Source organism: Mustelus asterias, chromosome 29 (assembly GCF_964213995.1).
Source record: "Mustelus asterias chromosome 29, sMusAst1.hap1.1, whole genome shotgun sequence".
Lineage (NCBI taxonomy): Eukaryota > Metazoa > Chordata > Chondrichthyes > Carcharhiniformes > Triakidae > Mustelus > Mustelus asterias.
This window is the reverse complement of record NC_135829.1, coordinates 7,235,649-7,248,120: the sequence shown is the minus strand read 5'-3', so window position 1 is coordinate 7,248,120 and position 12,472 is coordinate 7,235,649. Positions and strand designations below refer to the sequence as shown.

Genomic DNA, 12,472 nt, shown 5'->3' with positions numbered 1-12,472 from the left:
CGACGACTTATTATCTGAGGAATGGCATCTCCGGCACTGTAGCACTCCCTCAAGCGCTGCAGGCTGGGTTACCTGCTCACGTCTCTGGGGTGGGATTCGAACCTGGGACTTTCTGACTCAGAGGGGAGAGTAGCTACAATAGCCACGGCTGGACAAGGGATGCTGATCCTCAAAAGCTTTATATTCTCTGTGAAGTGCGCGATAGAAGTGGAGATATGTTCTCCATGCTGAGTGTTACTGGAGGACAGTGGTGTATGGGCGAATAACTTGACTGTAACTGGATGTCTTGTACCAATTGAAGAATATTTAATTGTTCCTCACTGCAGTCAGTCCCATTGGCACAATCCTGTCTATTCGGAAACTGCCCACCAATTTCTCTTAATGTAGACCCTCCCTCCCTCTCTCCCCGCTGTATCCCAACAGGTAAACAGTCGAGAAGTGGTCGCCATTAAGTGCGTGAGCAAGAAAAGTTTGAACAAAGCCTCAGTGGAGAACCTTCTGACCGAGATCGAGATCCTGAAGACAGTCTGTCACCCTCACATTGTGCGGCTGAAGGATTTTCAGGTACGTCTGAGCCGGGATTGGGTGAAGATTGGGAGCAGGATTTATTTATGGAATGAATCAGGGTAACCTCAATCCCCCACATCGGGCTTTCACCCTCTTTAAATATGTTCCCCCATCCGTCTCCTCTGAACGACCTTGTCACTCCTCTCTTTACAGAGGCTGCCTGACTTGCTGAGTGTTTACAGATTGTTTCTGATTTCCCGTCATGTTGTGTTTTGGGTGTGTACGCGTGCACTTGTGTGTGTCGAGGAAAGTGCGAGCGTTGTGTGTTTGTGTCGGGGGAAAGCAGGTACGCTCGTGTGTGTGTGTCGGGGGAAAGCAGGTGCACTAGTGTGTGTGTGTGTCACAGAAAAGCAGGCGCGCTTTTGTGTGTGTGTGTGTCTGTCTGTGTGTCTGGCTGCATTTCTGTGTGCGCACCTGGCCGTGTGTGTAGTGTAACAAGCCTCCCCCTCCCTCTCCTGGTCTGACCTTTGCGAGGGGTTTGTTACCACACACTTGGGGATTTCATCGAAGAGTGTCCCTCAGCGAATTGGAGCGATGCTGATTCTATCCCACCCAACCCCTCCAGAGAGGGGGTTACTGGGTAGCGATTGGGGAAGAGGGGCCTTGGCCTTTATTGGAAGCCAGTTTTAGCGAGTTGATGGCTCAGCTCTGGGTCCAGCGCAGCTTGGGACAATCCTGGAAGGTTTTATCATGTGATTTTCTTTTCCACCCACCTTACTCCTCACGCTCACCATTGGTTCATCCTCCAGGTGCCACGGCCAATTGGAAAAAGAACAGACTCTTGCTGGCATGTGATTGGCTGAACCTTCCTGTCAGCGAACCGTCTTTTACCCAATCTCCAATATTTATATGATCAATAAATGGAATTCCTTGATACTCCAGCTAACCGACCATTGAGAAAGTTGTAGGTTTAAGCAGCACTGCCAAATTCCCACTGGGAATTATGGAATTCCGAATCATCCCTCCGAAGTCAACACCTCTATGGAACGGCGCTGCCCCCTTTGGACTGGAGTGGTTAGGCCAGGAGATCCTTCCCACGACACGGTGGCACAGTGGTTAGCACTGCTGCCTCACAGCGCCAGGGTCCCGGGTTCGATTCCTGGCTCGGGTCACTCTCTGTGTGGAGTTTGCACATTCTCCCCGTGTCTCCATGGGTTTCCTCCGGGTGCTCCGGTTTCCTCCCACAGTCCAAAGATGTGCGGGTTAGGTGGATTGGCCGTGCTAAATTGCCCCTTAATGTCAGGGGGATTAGCTAGGGTAAATGCATGGGGTTATGGGGATAGGGCCTGGGTGGGACTGTTGTCGGTGCAGACTCGGTGGGCTGAATGGCCTCCTTCTGCACTGTAGGGATTCTATGAAACCTACAAATTTGGGGAATTTCGTGTCGTGGGAAATTCCCACTTTTCCTGCTTGTATCTGTGAAAGGGAAAGTTGACCTGATTGGGGAGGCGGAGGGATGGCGGGGTTGGCGGGGGGGGGGGGGGGGGGGGGGGGGATGTTGGGGCTCCGGTTACCGTGGGTTTTTTTTTTTAACGTGCACTTTGACCCTGTCTCGACAGTGGGACAATGTGAACATTTACCTCATCATGGAATTCTGTGCCGGCGGCGACCTCTCCCACTTCATCCGGAGCCGCCGGATGCTTCCCGAGCAGGTGGCCAGGCGCTTTCTGCAGCAGCTGGGTAAGCGATAAAGAGGGAACTGCGTTGGCATATCGCCTTCCCCATCCGCGGGACATCCCAGAGAGCCTCGCGGGCAGCGACGGTGCTAGCTCACAGGGTGGCACTCTCCCCAGAGTCAGAATGTCCAGTCCCACTCCCAAAACCCAAGCTCAGAATCTAAGCTGACGCAGTCGGGTCGATACTGAGGGGGTGCCGCACTGTTGGAGGGACCGTGAGTCACTCAGCTGACCTCTCAAGTGGAGACAAAAGATCCCACGGTTCAATTGGAAGAAAAAGGGGGGCATTCTCCCCCGTGTCCGGCCCAATGTTTACCCCCTCAGTCAAAATTCTAAAAACCAGACTGTCTGGTCATGAACACATTGTTATATGGGATCTTGCTGTGCGCAAATTGGTTCCCTACATTGCAACAGTGACTGTATTTCGATTTGGCTTTGGGACAAATGGGCAGCACAGTGGTTGGCACTGCTGCCTCACAGCGCCAGGGACCCAGGCTCGATATAGTTCCAAGCTAGGAAGGCGTGTGGCTTGGAGGGGGAACGTGAAGGTGGGGTGCTCCCAGGCGTCTGCTGCCTCTGTCCTTCCAGATGGTAAGAAGCCTCACAACACCAGGTTAAAGTCCAACAGGTTTATTTGGTAGCAAAAGCCACTAGCTTTCGGAGCGCTGCTCCTTCGAAGGGGCAGCGCTCCGAAAGCTTGTGTGGCTTTTGCTACCAAATAAACCCGTTGGACTTTAACCTGGTGTTGTGAGACTTCTTACTGTGTTCACCCCAGTCCAACGCCGGCATCTCCACATCATGACTTCCAGATGGTAGCAGTCTCTGGTTTTGAAGGTGCTGTGAACAACACTTTGCAAGTTGCCCCAGCTCACCCTACAGACGCTGCACACTGTGCTTCATTGAGAGGTGGCGTGAGTAAAGGTTTAAGGTGATGAACGGGGTTATTATTTCAGATTTCCAGAAGTGTTTTATGTTAAAATTTTATTTATTTATTAGTGTCACAAGTAGGCTTGCGTTAACACTGTAATGAGGTTACTCACAAATTCAATAAGGAACTCAGGAGAAACTTATTTACCTGGAGAGTAGGTAGAATGTGGAATTTGCTACCACATGGAGTTTTTAAAGTTTATTTATTAGTCACAAGTAGGCCTACATTAACACCACAATGAGGTTACTGTGAAAATCCCCTAATCGCCACACTACTGTTCGGGTACACTGAGGGAGAATTTAGCACGGCCAATGCACCCTAACCAGCACGTCTTTCGGACTGTGGGAGGAAACCGGAGCACCCGGAGGAAACCCACGCAGGCACGGGGAGAATGTGCAAACTCCGCACAGACATTGACCCAAGCCGGGAATCGAACCCGGGTCCCTGGCGCTGTGAGGCAGCAGTGCTAACCCACTGTGCCACCCGTGTGCAAAGCAAGACTGAACCACGATCTTGCTTTTAAGAACTTTACTATCACAAAACCAAATGTGGACATTGCACAAACACTGTCCAGTTGTCAGATTGAACAGGCTGAGTTTGTGAGGATTTAAACAGGGCTGGAGGAGTCGCCTAACAGGGGCTGGAGGATTCGCCTAACAGGGCTGGAGGATTCGCCTAGCTTGGCAAGCGGGAGGAATCTCCAGGGTAACCCTCACCATGAAAGTCAGTTTGGGGTTTAGAAATTGTTCAGTGGAAAAAAAGAAGCTGAGAATTTATGGGATGGAATGACCAGTTTTGTTCATACAAAAGGAATAATGCATGTAATTATTACGCGAAAAACACTACTCGTAATGTTCGAGGTTAGTAAGACATTAACTACTTTCAGCCTCCTTTTCTCTTTCTGCCCTCCTCTCTTAGCCTCCGCCCTCCAGTACCTCCATCAGCGGAATATCTCCCATCTCGACCTGAAGCCAAAGAACGTTCTGCTCAGTTCCCTGACTGTCCCCCACCTCAAGCTCGCCGGTGAGTTGTTGCCTCCTCTCCTCCTCCCGCCCTCTGACCTCATTGTGTTTCCTAAACTGCGACAAAGGTCGATGTTGAACGAAAAGAAAGACTTGCATTCGTATAGCGCCTTTTCCACCTCAGGGTCCCCCGAAAGCGCTTTCCAGCCAAGGAAGTAGTTTTTGAATTGTCATAACGCAGGAAAGGAACATGACAGCACAGCAAGATCCCAGTCGCAGTAATGCGATAAGAACCTGTTTTTTTTTTAAAGTGGTGTTAGTTGAGGAATGGGACTTGACTAGGCCACCGGGAAGAGTACAGTCCCTGCAGTGCAGAAGGAGGCTATTCGGCCCATCGAGTCTGCACCGACTCTCCAAAAGAGCATCCCACCCAGGCCCTCCCCTTCTATCCTATCCCCATAACCCTGTGCATTTACCATGGCCAATCCACCTAACTTGCACATCTTTGGAGTTGCCTGCGTTTTGTTTCATGAGCTGTGGTCAACTACCAGCATTTATTGCCCCTTCCTAATTGCCCTTGCACTGAGCAGCTTGTCACACCATTTCCAGGGGCAATTAAGAGTCAACCGCATTGCTGTGGCTCTGGAGTCACATGTAGACCAGACCGGGTAAGGATGGCAGATTTCCTTCCCTAAAGGGACATTAGTGAACCAGCTGGATTTTTACAATAATCAATGGTAGTTCCCTATTCCCGTAACCCCTTGTATTAACCCTGCTAATCCCCCTGACAGTAAGGGGCAATTTAGCATGGCCAATCCACCTAACCTATCCATCTTTGGACACTAAGGGACAATTTAGCACGGCCAATCCACCTAACCTGCACATCTTTGGAGTGTGGGAGGAAACCGGGGCACCCGGAGGAAACCCACGCAGACACGAGGAGAATGTGCAAACTCCGCACAGACAGTGACCCAAGCCGGGAATCGAACCTGGGTCCCTGGCGCTGTGAGGCAGCAGTGCTAACCACTGTGCCACCCATTGCTTCATTGCACAAGATGCAGCAGATCCGTCCCTGGTCCTCCAACCAGAATCAAACCCACGTCCCTGGCGCTGTGAGGCAGCAGCGCGAACTACTGTGCCACCCATGTTGCTTTCTACAATACCTCTTTAAAATCTGTCTCTTTGATGTGTCTCCTGGGAGATACACAGGGAGATATATCTCCCTGTGTAGCTGGCTCTGTGTTGACACTGCGGTGAAGCACCATGACTTACGACATTAAAGGTGCTATGTAAATGCAATTTGATATTCTTCTACCAATATGAATGCAGCAAAAGGTAAAAACTCCTATTCCATTTGCAAGATCCTGACTTTGACCTGACATCTTCATCTACAGACTTTGGCTTCGCCCAGCACATGTCTCCCTGGGATGAGAAACACGTTCTGCGAGGATCGCCTTTGTACATGGCACCCGAGATGGTTTGTCGGAAGCAATACGACGCCCGCGCGGATCTGTGGTCGGTGGGCGTTATCCTGTACGGTGAGCTGGAGGGTCGGGTCGCAGTACATTAGTAAAATATTCATTCATGGGATGTGCCTTTAGTGCCCATTCCTAATTGCCCTTGAATATTTCAGAGGAGTTGTTAGGGCGGCACGGTGGCACAGTGGGTTAGCACTGCTGCCTCACAGCGCCAGGGACCTGGGTTCGATTCCCGGCCTCGGGTCACTGTCTGTGCGGAGTCTGCACGTTCTCCCCGTGTCTGCGTGGGTTTCCTCCGGGTGCTCCGGTTTCCTCCCACAGTCCAGTTCTGGTCGCCACACTACCAGAAGGACGTGGAGGCTTTAGAGAGAGTGCAGAGGAGGTTTACCAGGATGTTGCCTGATATGGAGGGGCTTAGCTATGAGGAGAGATTGGGTAAACTGGGGTTGTTCTCACTGGAAAGACGGAGGATGAGGGGTGACCTAATAGAGGTGTACAAAATTATGAAAGGCATAGATAGGGTGAACGGTGGGAAGCTTTTTCCCAGGTCGGTGGTGACGTTCACGAGGGGTCATAGGTTCAAGGTGAGGGGGGGGAGGTTTAACACGGATATCAGAAGGACATATTTTACACAGAGGGTGGTGGGGGCCTGGAATGCGCTGCCAGGCAAGGTGGTGGAGGCGGACACACTGGGAACGTTTAAGACTTATCTAGATAGCCACATGAACGGAGTGGGAATAGAGGGATACAAAAGAATGTTTGGACCAGGGAGCGGCGCGGGCTTGGAGGGCTGAAGGGCCTGTTCCTGTGCTGTATTGTTCTTTGTTCTTTATGTGCAGGTTAGGTGGATTGGCCATGGGAAATTGCCCCTTGTTGTCAGGGGGATTAGCAGGGTAAATACGTGGGGTTCTGTGGATAGGGTGGGCTGTTGTCGGGGCAGGCTCGATGGGCCGAATCGCCTCCTTCTACATTGTAGAGATCCTATGATTCACATTGCTCTGGAGTCACATGTAGGCCAGACCGGGTAAGGACGGCAGATTTCCTTCCCTAAAGGGACGTTAGTGAACCAGATGGGTTTTCCCGACAATCGACAATGGTTTCATGGTCATCAGTAGACTTTTTTTTATTGAACTCAAATTTCATCAGCTGTCGTGGTGGGATTTGAGCCCGGGTCTCCAGGTTGGGTTGATTGGCCGTGCTAAATTGCCTCTTAGTGTCCCGGGATGCGTAGGTTAGAGGGATTAGCAGGGGTTATGGGGATAGGGTGGGATTGTGGTTGGTGCAGACTCGATGGGCCAAGTGGCCTCCTTCTGCACTGTAGGGATTCTACGATTCTCTGACTCTGCTGTGCTCTGTTTCCGTTGCAGAAGCGTTATTTGGTCGGCCACCATTTGCCTCAAAGTCGATTCCGGAGCTGGAGGAGAAGATACGGAGTAATAAGGCAGTGGAGGTGGGTGAACGTGGAGTGGGGGGGGGCACACGAGTGGGGGGGGGCACACGAGTGGGGGGGGCACGCGAGTGGGGGGGGCACGCGAGTGTGTGTTCACTTTCAAGCTAAGAATATAACAACAACCTGCTTTTATGTAGCGCCATTCAAGTTTTTAAAGTTTATTTATCAGTGTCGCAAGTCGGCTTACGTTAACACTGCAGTGAAGTTACTGTCCCCGAGTCGCCACACTCTGGTGCCTGTTCGGGTTACACTGAGGGAGAATTTAGCACCCTAACCAGCACGTCTTTCAGACTGTGGGAGGAAACCGGAGCACCCGGAGGAAACCCACGCAGACACGGGGGGAGAACGTGCAAACTCCACACAGACAGTGACCCAAGCCGGGAATCGAACCCGGGTCCCTGGCGCTGTGAGACAGCAGTGCTAACCACTGTGCTACCGTGCTTGCTGTACACTGTGAACTGGAGGGGTCTGAGACAAAACGTTACGTTGGGACAGGGTCATAGTGTCAAAGGACAAAGAACAGTATAGCACAGGAACAGGCCTTTCGGCCCTCCAAGCCTGCGCCAATCATGTTGTCCTATCTAAACCAACCGTTTACATCCCTCTATTCCCCGTCTGTTCATGTGTCCATCCAGATAAGTCTTAAATGTGACTAACGTAACTGCCTCAACCGCCTCACCTGGCAGCGCATTCCAGGCCCCCAACACCCTCTGTGTACAAAAAAAAGGATATACTGCACGGAAACAGGCCCTTCGGCCCAACTAGTTCATGCCCACCAGGTTTCCTAAACTAAACTAGTCCCATTTGCCTGCATTTGGCCCATATCCCTCTAAACCTTTCCCATCCATGTACCTGTCCAAATATCCTTTAAATGGTGTCATTGTACCCGCCTCTACCCCCTCCTCTGGCAGCTCATTCCATAAACACACCGCCCTCTGTGTGAAAAAGGTGCCCCTCGGGTCCCTTTTAAACCATTCCCCTCTCACCTTAAACCTGTGCCCTCTCGTCTTGGACTCCCCCCTACCCTGGGGAAAAGACCATGGCTATTCACGTTATCACCTGGATCCTCATTGTTTTATAAACCTTTATAAGGTCATCCCTAAGGCCTTCCTTTAAACTTTCACCTGGAATACGTCACCTCGGACAGTGCAGCACCCCCTCAATACTGCACTGGCAGAGTCCGCCTGGATTTTTCTAGTACCCGGGTAGATACCACCACCTACTGATCCAGAAACCGGCAGAGGGCCCACAGGGGGCCAGAGCTGGCTGCATGAACTGGCACCAATGCCACACAAATGAATAAACGCAGCAACTTATGGGTGGCACGGTGGCACAGTGTTTAGCACTGCTGCCTCACAGCGCCAGGGACCTGAGTTCAATTCCTGGCTCGGGTCACTGTCTGTGTGGAGTCTGCACGTTCTCCCCGTGTCTGCGTGGGTTTCCTCCGGGTGCTCCGGTTTCCTCCCACAGTCGGGAAAACGTGCTGGTTAGGGTGCATTGGCCGCGCTAAATTCTCCCTCCGTGTACCCGAATAGGAGTGTGGCGACTAGGGGATTTTCACAGTAACTTCATTGCAGTGTTAATGTAAGCCTTACTTGTGACACTAATAAATAAACTTTAAAAAAAACTTAACTTGCGTTCATAGAATCCTACAGTGCAGAAGGAGGCCATTCGGCCCATCGAGTCTGCACCGCCCACAATCCCACCCAGGCCCTATTCCCATAACCCCACATATTTACCCTAGCCAGTCCCCCTGACACTAAGGGACAATTTAGCACGGCCAGTCAACCTGACTCGCACATCTTTGGACTGTGGGAGGAAACCGGAGCATCCGGAGGGAAACCCACGCAGACACAAGTGTAAACTCCGCACAGACTGTTCTGTTCTCCCAGACCAAGAGTAACTATACTTGTGTCCAGTTACTGCCCCGGCACCAAGTGGGAGCTCACAGCCTCAAAACCCTTCCTGATTCGGGAGAAAAACTGGAGTCGAAACCTATTTCAAATCCCGACACAAGGTGGCAGCCTTGCCCATGGATGGCCAGAGGGCCCCATTATGTTGCAGTGTAAAGTGTCACCACCAGAGGGTGGTGTGAGCAGACAGGAGCGTGTGGCTGAATTCAACATTTCTCTCTCCTTTTGCCCCAGGGGACAGCCCAGTGGCAGCAGATACACGGGGAACACCCACCATCTGCAAGTTCCCCTCCAAGCCACTCACCATCCTGACTTGGAAAGATATTGTGAAGGTCATTCCTTCGCAGTCGCGGGGTCAAAATCCTGGAACTCCCTCCCTAACAGCGCTGTGGGTGTACCTACACCTCAGGGACTGCAGCGGGTTCAAGGAGGCAGCTCACCCGCCACCTTCTCAAGGGCAATTGAAGAACGGGCAATAAACACTGGCCGAGCCGGCGAAGCCCACATCCCGTCAATTAATTTTTTTTTAAACTCCTTGATTTTGAAAGCAAGGGAAACATTTTTTTATTTATCACTTTATCCCACATCAGCACAACTTTAAAAACGACAAACGCAGTATTTACTGACTAGATACAAAATGGCGTTTCACATTTCCTCCCGCACCTCTTCTCTCCCGAGGCGATTCGTAGAATAGAATCCCGACAGTGCAGACGGAGGCCATTCGGCCCATCGAGTCTGCACCAACTACAATCCCACCCAGGCCCTATCACTGTAACCCCATGCATTTACCCTGCTAATCCCCCTGACCCTCGGGTCAGTTTGGCATGGCCAATCAAACTAACCCGCACATCTTTGGATTCCTTTAGTTTTTCCCTCACTCCCTCAGCAGTTTGTGAATTGAGATTGGGGATGATTCATAGAAACACGGAAGATAGGAGCAGGAGGAGGCCATTCGGCCCTTCGAGCCTGCTCCCCCATTCATCACCATCACGGCTGATCGTCCAACTCAATAGCCTCATCCTGCTTTCTCCCCATAACCATTGATCCCATTCGCCCCAAGTGCTATATCCAGCCGCCTCTTGAATACATTCAATGTTTTTGTATGAATCTGTCTGCTGTTTTATGTGTGCCTGTCTGTCCGTGTGTGTCTGTCTGTGTGTGTGGGTTTGTGTGTGTGTGGGTTTGTGTGGGTTTGTGTGTGTGTGGGATTGTGTGTGTGTGGGATTGTGTGTGTGTGGGTTTGTGTGTGTGTGGGTTTGTGTGTGTGAGAGGGTGTGTGTGAGAGAGGGTGTGTGTGTGAGAGTGTGTCTGTGTGTGAGAGTGTGTCTGTCTGTGTGTGAGAGTGTGTCTGTCTGTGTGTGAGAGTGTGTCTGTGTGTGAGAGTGTGTGTGTCTGTGAGAGTGTGTGTGTCTGTGAGAGTGTGTGTGTCTGTGAGAGTGTGTGTGTCTGTGGGTGTGTGTGTCTGTGGGTGTGTGTGTCTGTGGGTGTGTGTGTGTGTGAGAGGGTGTGTGTGTGTGTGTGAGAGGGTGTGTGTGTGTGTGAGAGGGTGTGTGTGTGTGAGAGAGGGTGTGTTTGTGTGAGAGAGGGTGTGTGTGTGTGAGAGAGGGTGTGTGTGTGTGAGAGGGGGTGTGTGTGTGTGAGAGAGGGTGTGTGTGTGTGAGAGGGGGTGTGTGTGTGTGAGAGGGGGTGTGTGTGTGTGAGAGGGGGTGTGTGTGTGTGAGAGGGGGTGTGTGTGAGAGGGGGTGTGTGTGTGTGAGAGGGGGTGTGTGTGTGTGAGAGGGTGTGTGTGTGTGTGATTGTGTCTGTGTGTGTGTGTGTGTGTGTGTTTTTAAATTGATTCCCAGGCCTTTGCGGCCTTTCCTGGGACCTTGGGTCTTTCCCAGATGCCCACATGACCCCCTTTGTTTGATTTCAGCTTCCGCCGGGAGCCCGGGTCTCGGGACAGTGCAGGGATTTGCTGCTCCGGCTGCTGGAGAGGGATCCGGATCGTCGGATCACCTTCGAGGAATTTTTCACCCACCCGCTGGTGGACCTGGACCACATGCCGGCCGCAGAGAGTCTGGAAAAGGCCGTACGTCCACCCACTTCTGTTGTTAATAAGTTCATAAGATACAGGAGCAGAATTAGGCCATTCGGCCCATCGAGTCTGCTCTGCCATTCGATCCTGGCTGATATGTTCCTCATCCCCATTTTCCTGCCTTCTCCCCATGACCCTTCAACCCATTCCCAATTAAAAATCTGTCTAACTCCTCCTTAAATTTACTCACTGTCCCAGCATCCACTGCGCTTTGGGGCAGCGAATTCCACAGATTTACAGCCCTTTGGGAGAAGTAGTTTCTCCTCAACTCTGTTTTAAATTTGCTGCCCCTTATCCTCAGACTGTGACCTCTCGTCCTAGAATGCCCCACAAGAGGAAGCATCCGCTCCACGTCTACTTTATCCATACCCCTTTTATCATCTTATGTACCTCAATTTGATCTCCCCTCATTCTTCTAAATTCCAGAGAGTATCGGCCTAAACTGTTCAGTCTCTCTTCAACCCCCCATCTCTGGAATCAATCTCTCCCCTCAAATCGTCCAAGCAATTAACTTGCCCCAAGTTCCATCTCCCAGTCTCTCTCTCTCTCTCTCTCACTGTCTCTCTCTGTCTCTCTCGTGCTCGCTCTCTCTCTCGCTCTCTCTCTCTCTCGCGCTCTCTCTCTCTCTTCGTCTCTCTCTCTGTCTGTCTCTCTCTCTGTCTCTCTCTCTCGCTCGTGCTATCTCTCCCTCTCTGTCTGTCTCTGTCTCTCTGTCTCTCTCTCTGTCTGTCTGTCTCTCTCTCTCTCTCTGTCTCTCTCTCTCCCTCTCTGTCTCTCTCTCTGTCTGTCTGTCTCTCTCTCTCTCTCTGTCTCTCTCTCTCCTCTCTCTCTGTCTCTCTCTCTCCCTCTCTGTCTGTCTCTCTCCCTCTCTGTCTCTCTGTCTCTCTCTCTGTCTGTCTGTCTCTCTCTCTGTCTGTCTGTCTCTCTCTCTCTCTCTGTCTCTCTCTCCCTCTCTGTCTCTCTCTCTGTCTGTCTGTCTCTCTCTCTCTCTCTGTCTCTCTCTCTCCCTCTCTCTCTGTCTCTCTCTCTCTCTCTCTGTCTGTCTCTCTCCCTCTCTGTCTCTCTGTCTCTCTCTCTGTCTGTCTGTCTCTCTCTCTCTCTCTGTCTCTCTCTCTCCCTCTCTGTCTCTCTCTCTGTCTGTCTCTCTCTCTCTCTCTCTCTGTCTCTCTCTCTCCCTCTCTCTCTGTCTCTCTCTCTCCCTCTCTGTCTGTCTCTCTCCCTCTCTGTCTCTCTCTCTGTCTGTCTGTCTCTCTCTCTCTCTCTCTCTGTCTCTCTCTCTCCCTCTCTCTGTCTCTCTCTCTCCCTCTCTGTCTCTCTCTCTCCCTCTCTGTCTCTCTGTCTGTCTGTCTGTCTCTCTCTCTCTCTCTCTCCCTCTCTGTCTCTCTCTCTCCCTCTCTCTCTGTCTGTCTGTCTGTCTGTCT

The 12,472-nt window shown here is 51.5% G+C and overlaps 1 protein-coding gene across 1 annotated transcript in view; it reads left to right on the top strand.

Annotated features, from left to right (window-relative positions):
• Nucleotides 1–12,472, top strand: part of LOC144480396 (serine/threonine-protein kinase ULK3-like) — a 28,123-nt gene that overhangs the window by 4,790 nt on the left and 10,861 nt on the right. The window contains exons 3-8 of the mRNA XM_078199801.1: nucleotides 424–564; nucleotides 2,127–2,247; nucleotides 4,090–4,194; nucleotides 5,528–5,671; nucleotides 6,979–7,061; nucleotides 10,890–11,045. Of these exons, the coding sequence (XP_078055927.1) occupies nucleotides 424–564; nucleotides 2,127–2,247; nucleotides 4,090–4,194; nucleotides 5,528–5,671; nucleotides 6,979–7,061; nucleotides 10,890–11,045 (750 nt within the window). The remainder of the gene's footprint in view (nucleotides 1–423; nucleotides 565–2,126; nucleotides 2,248–4,089; nucleotides 4,195–5,527; nucleotides 5,672–6,978; nucleotides 7,062–10,889; nucleotides 11,046–12,472) is intronic.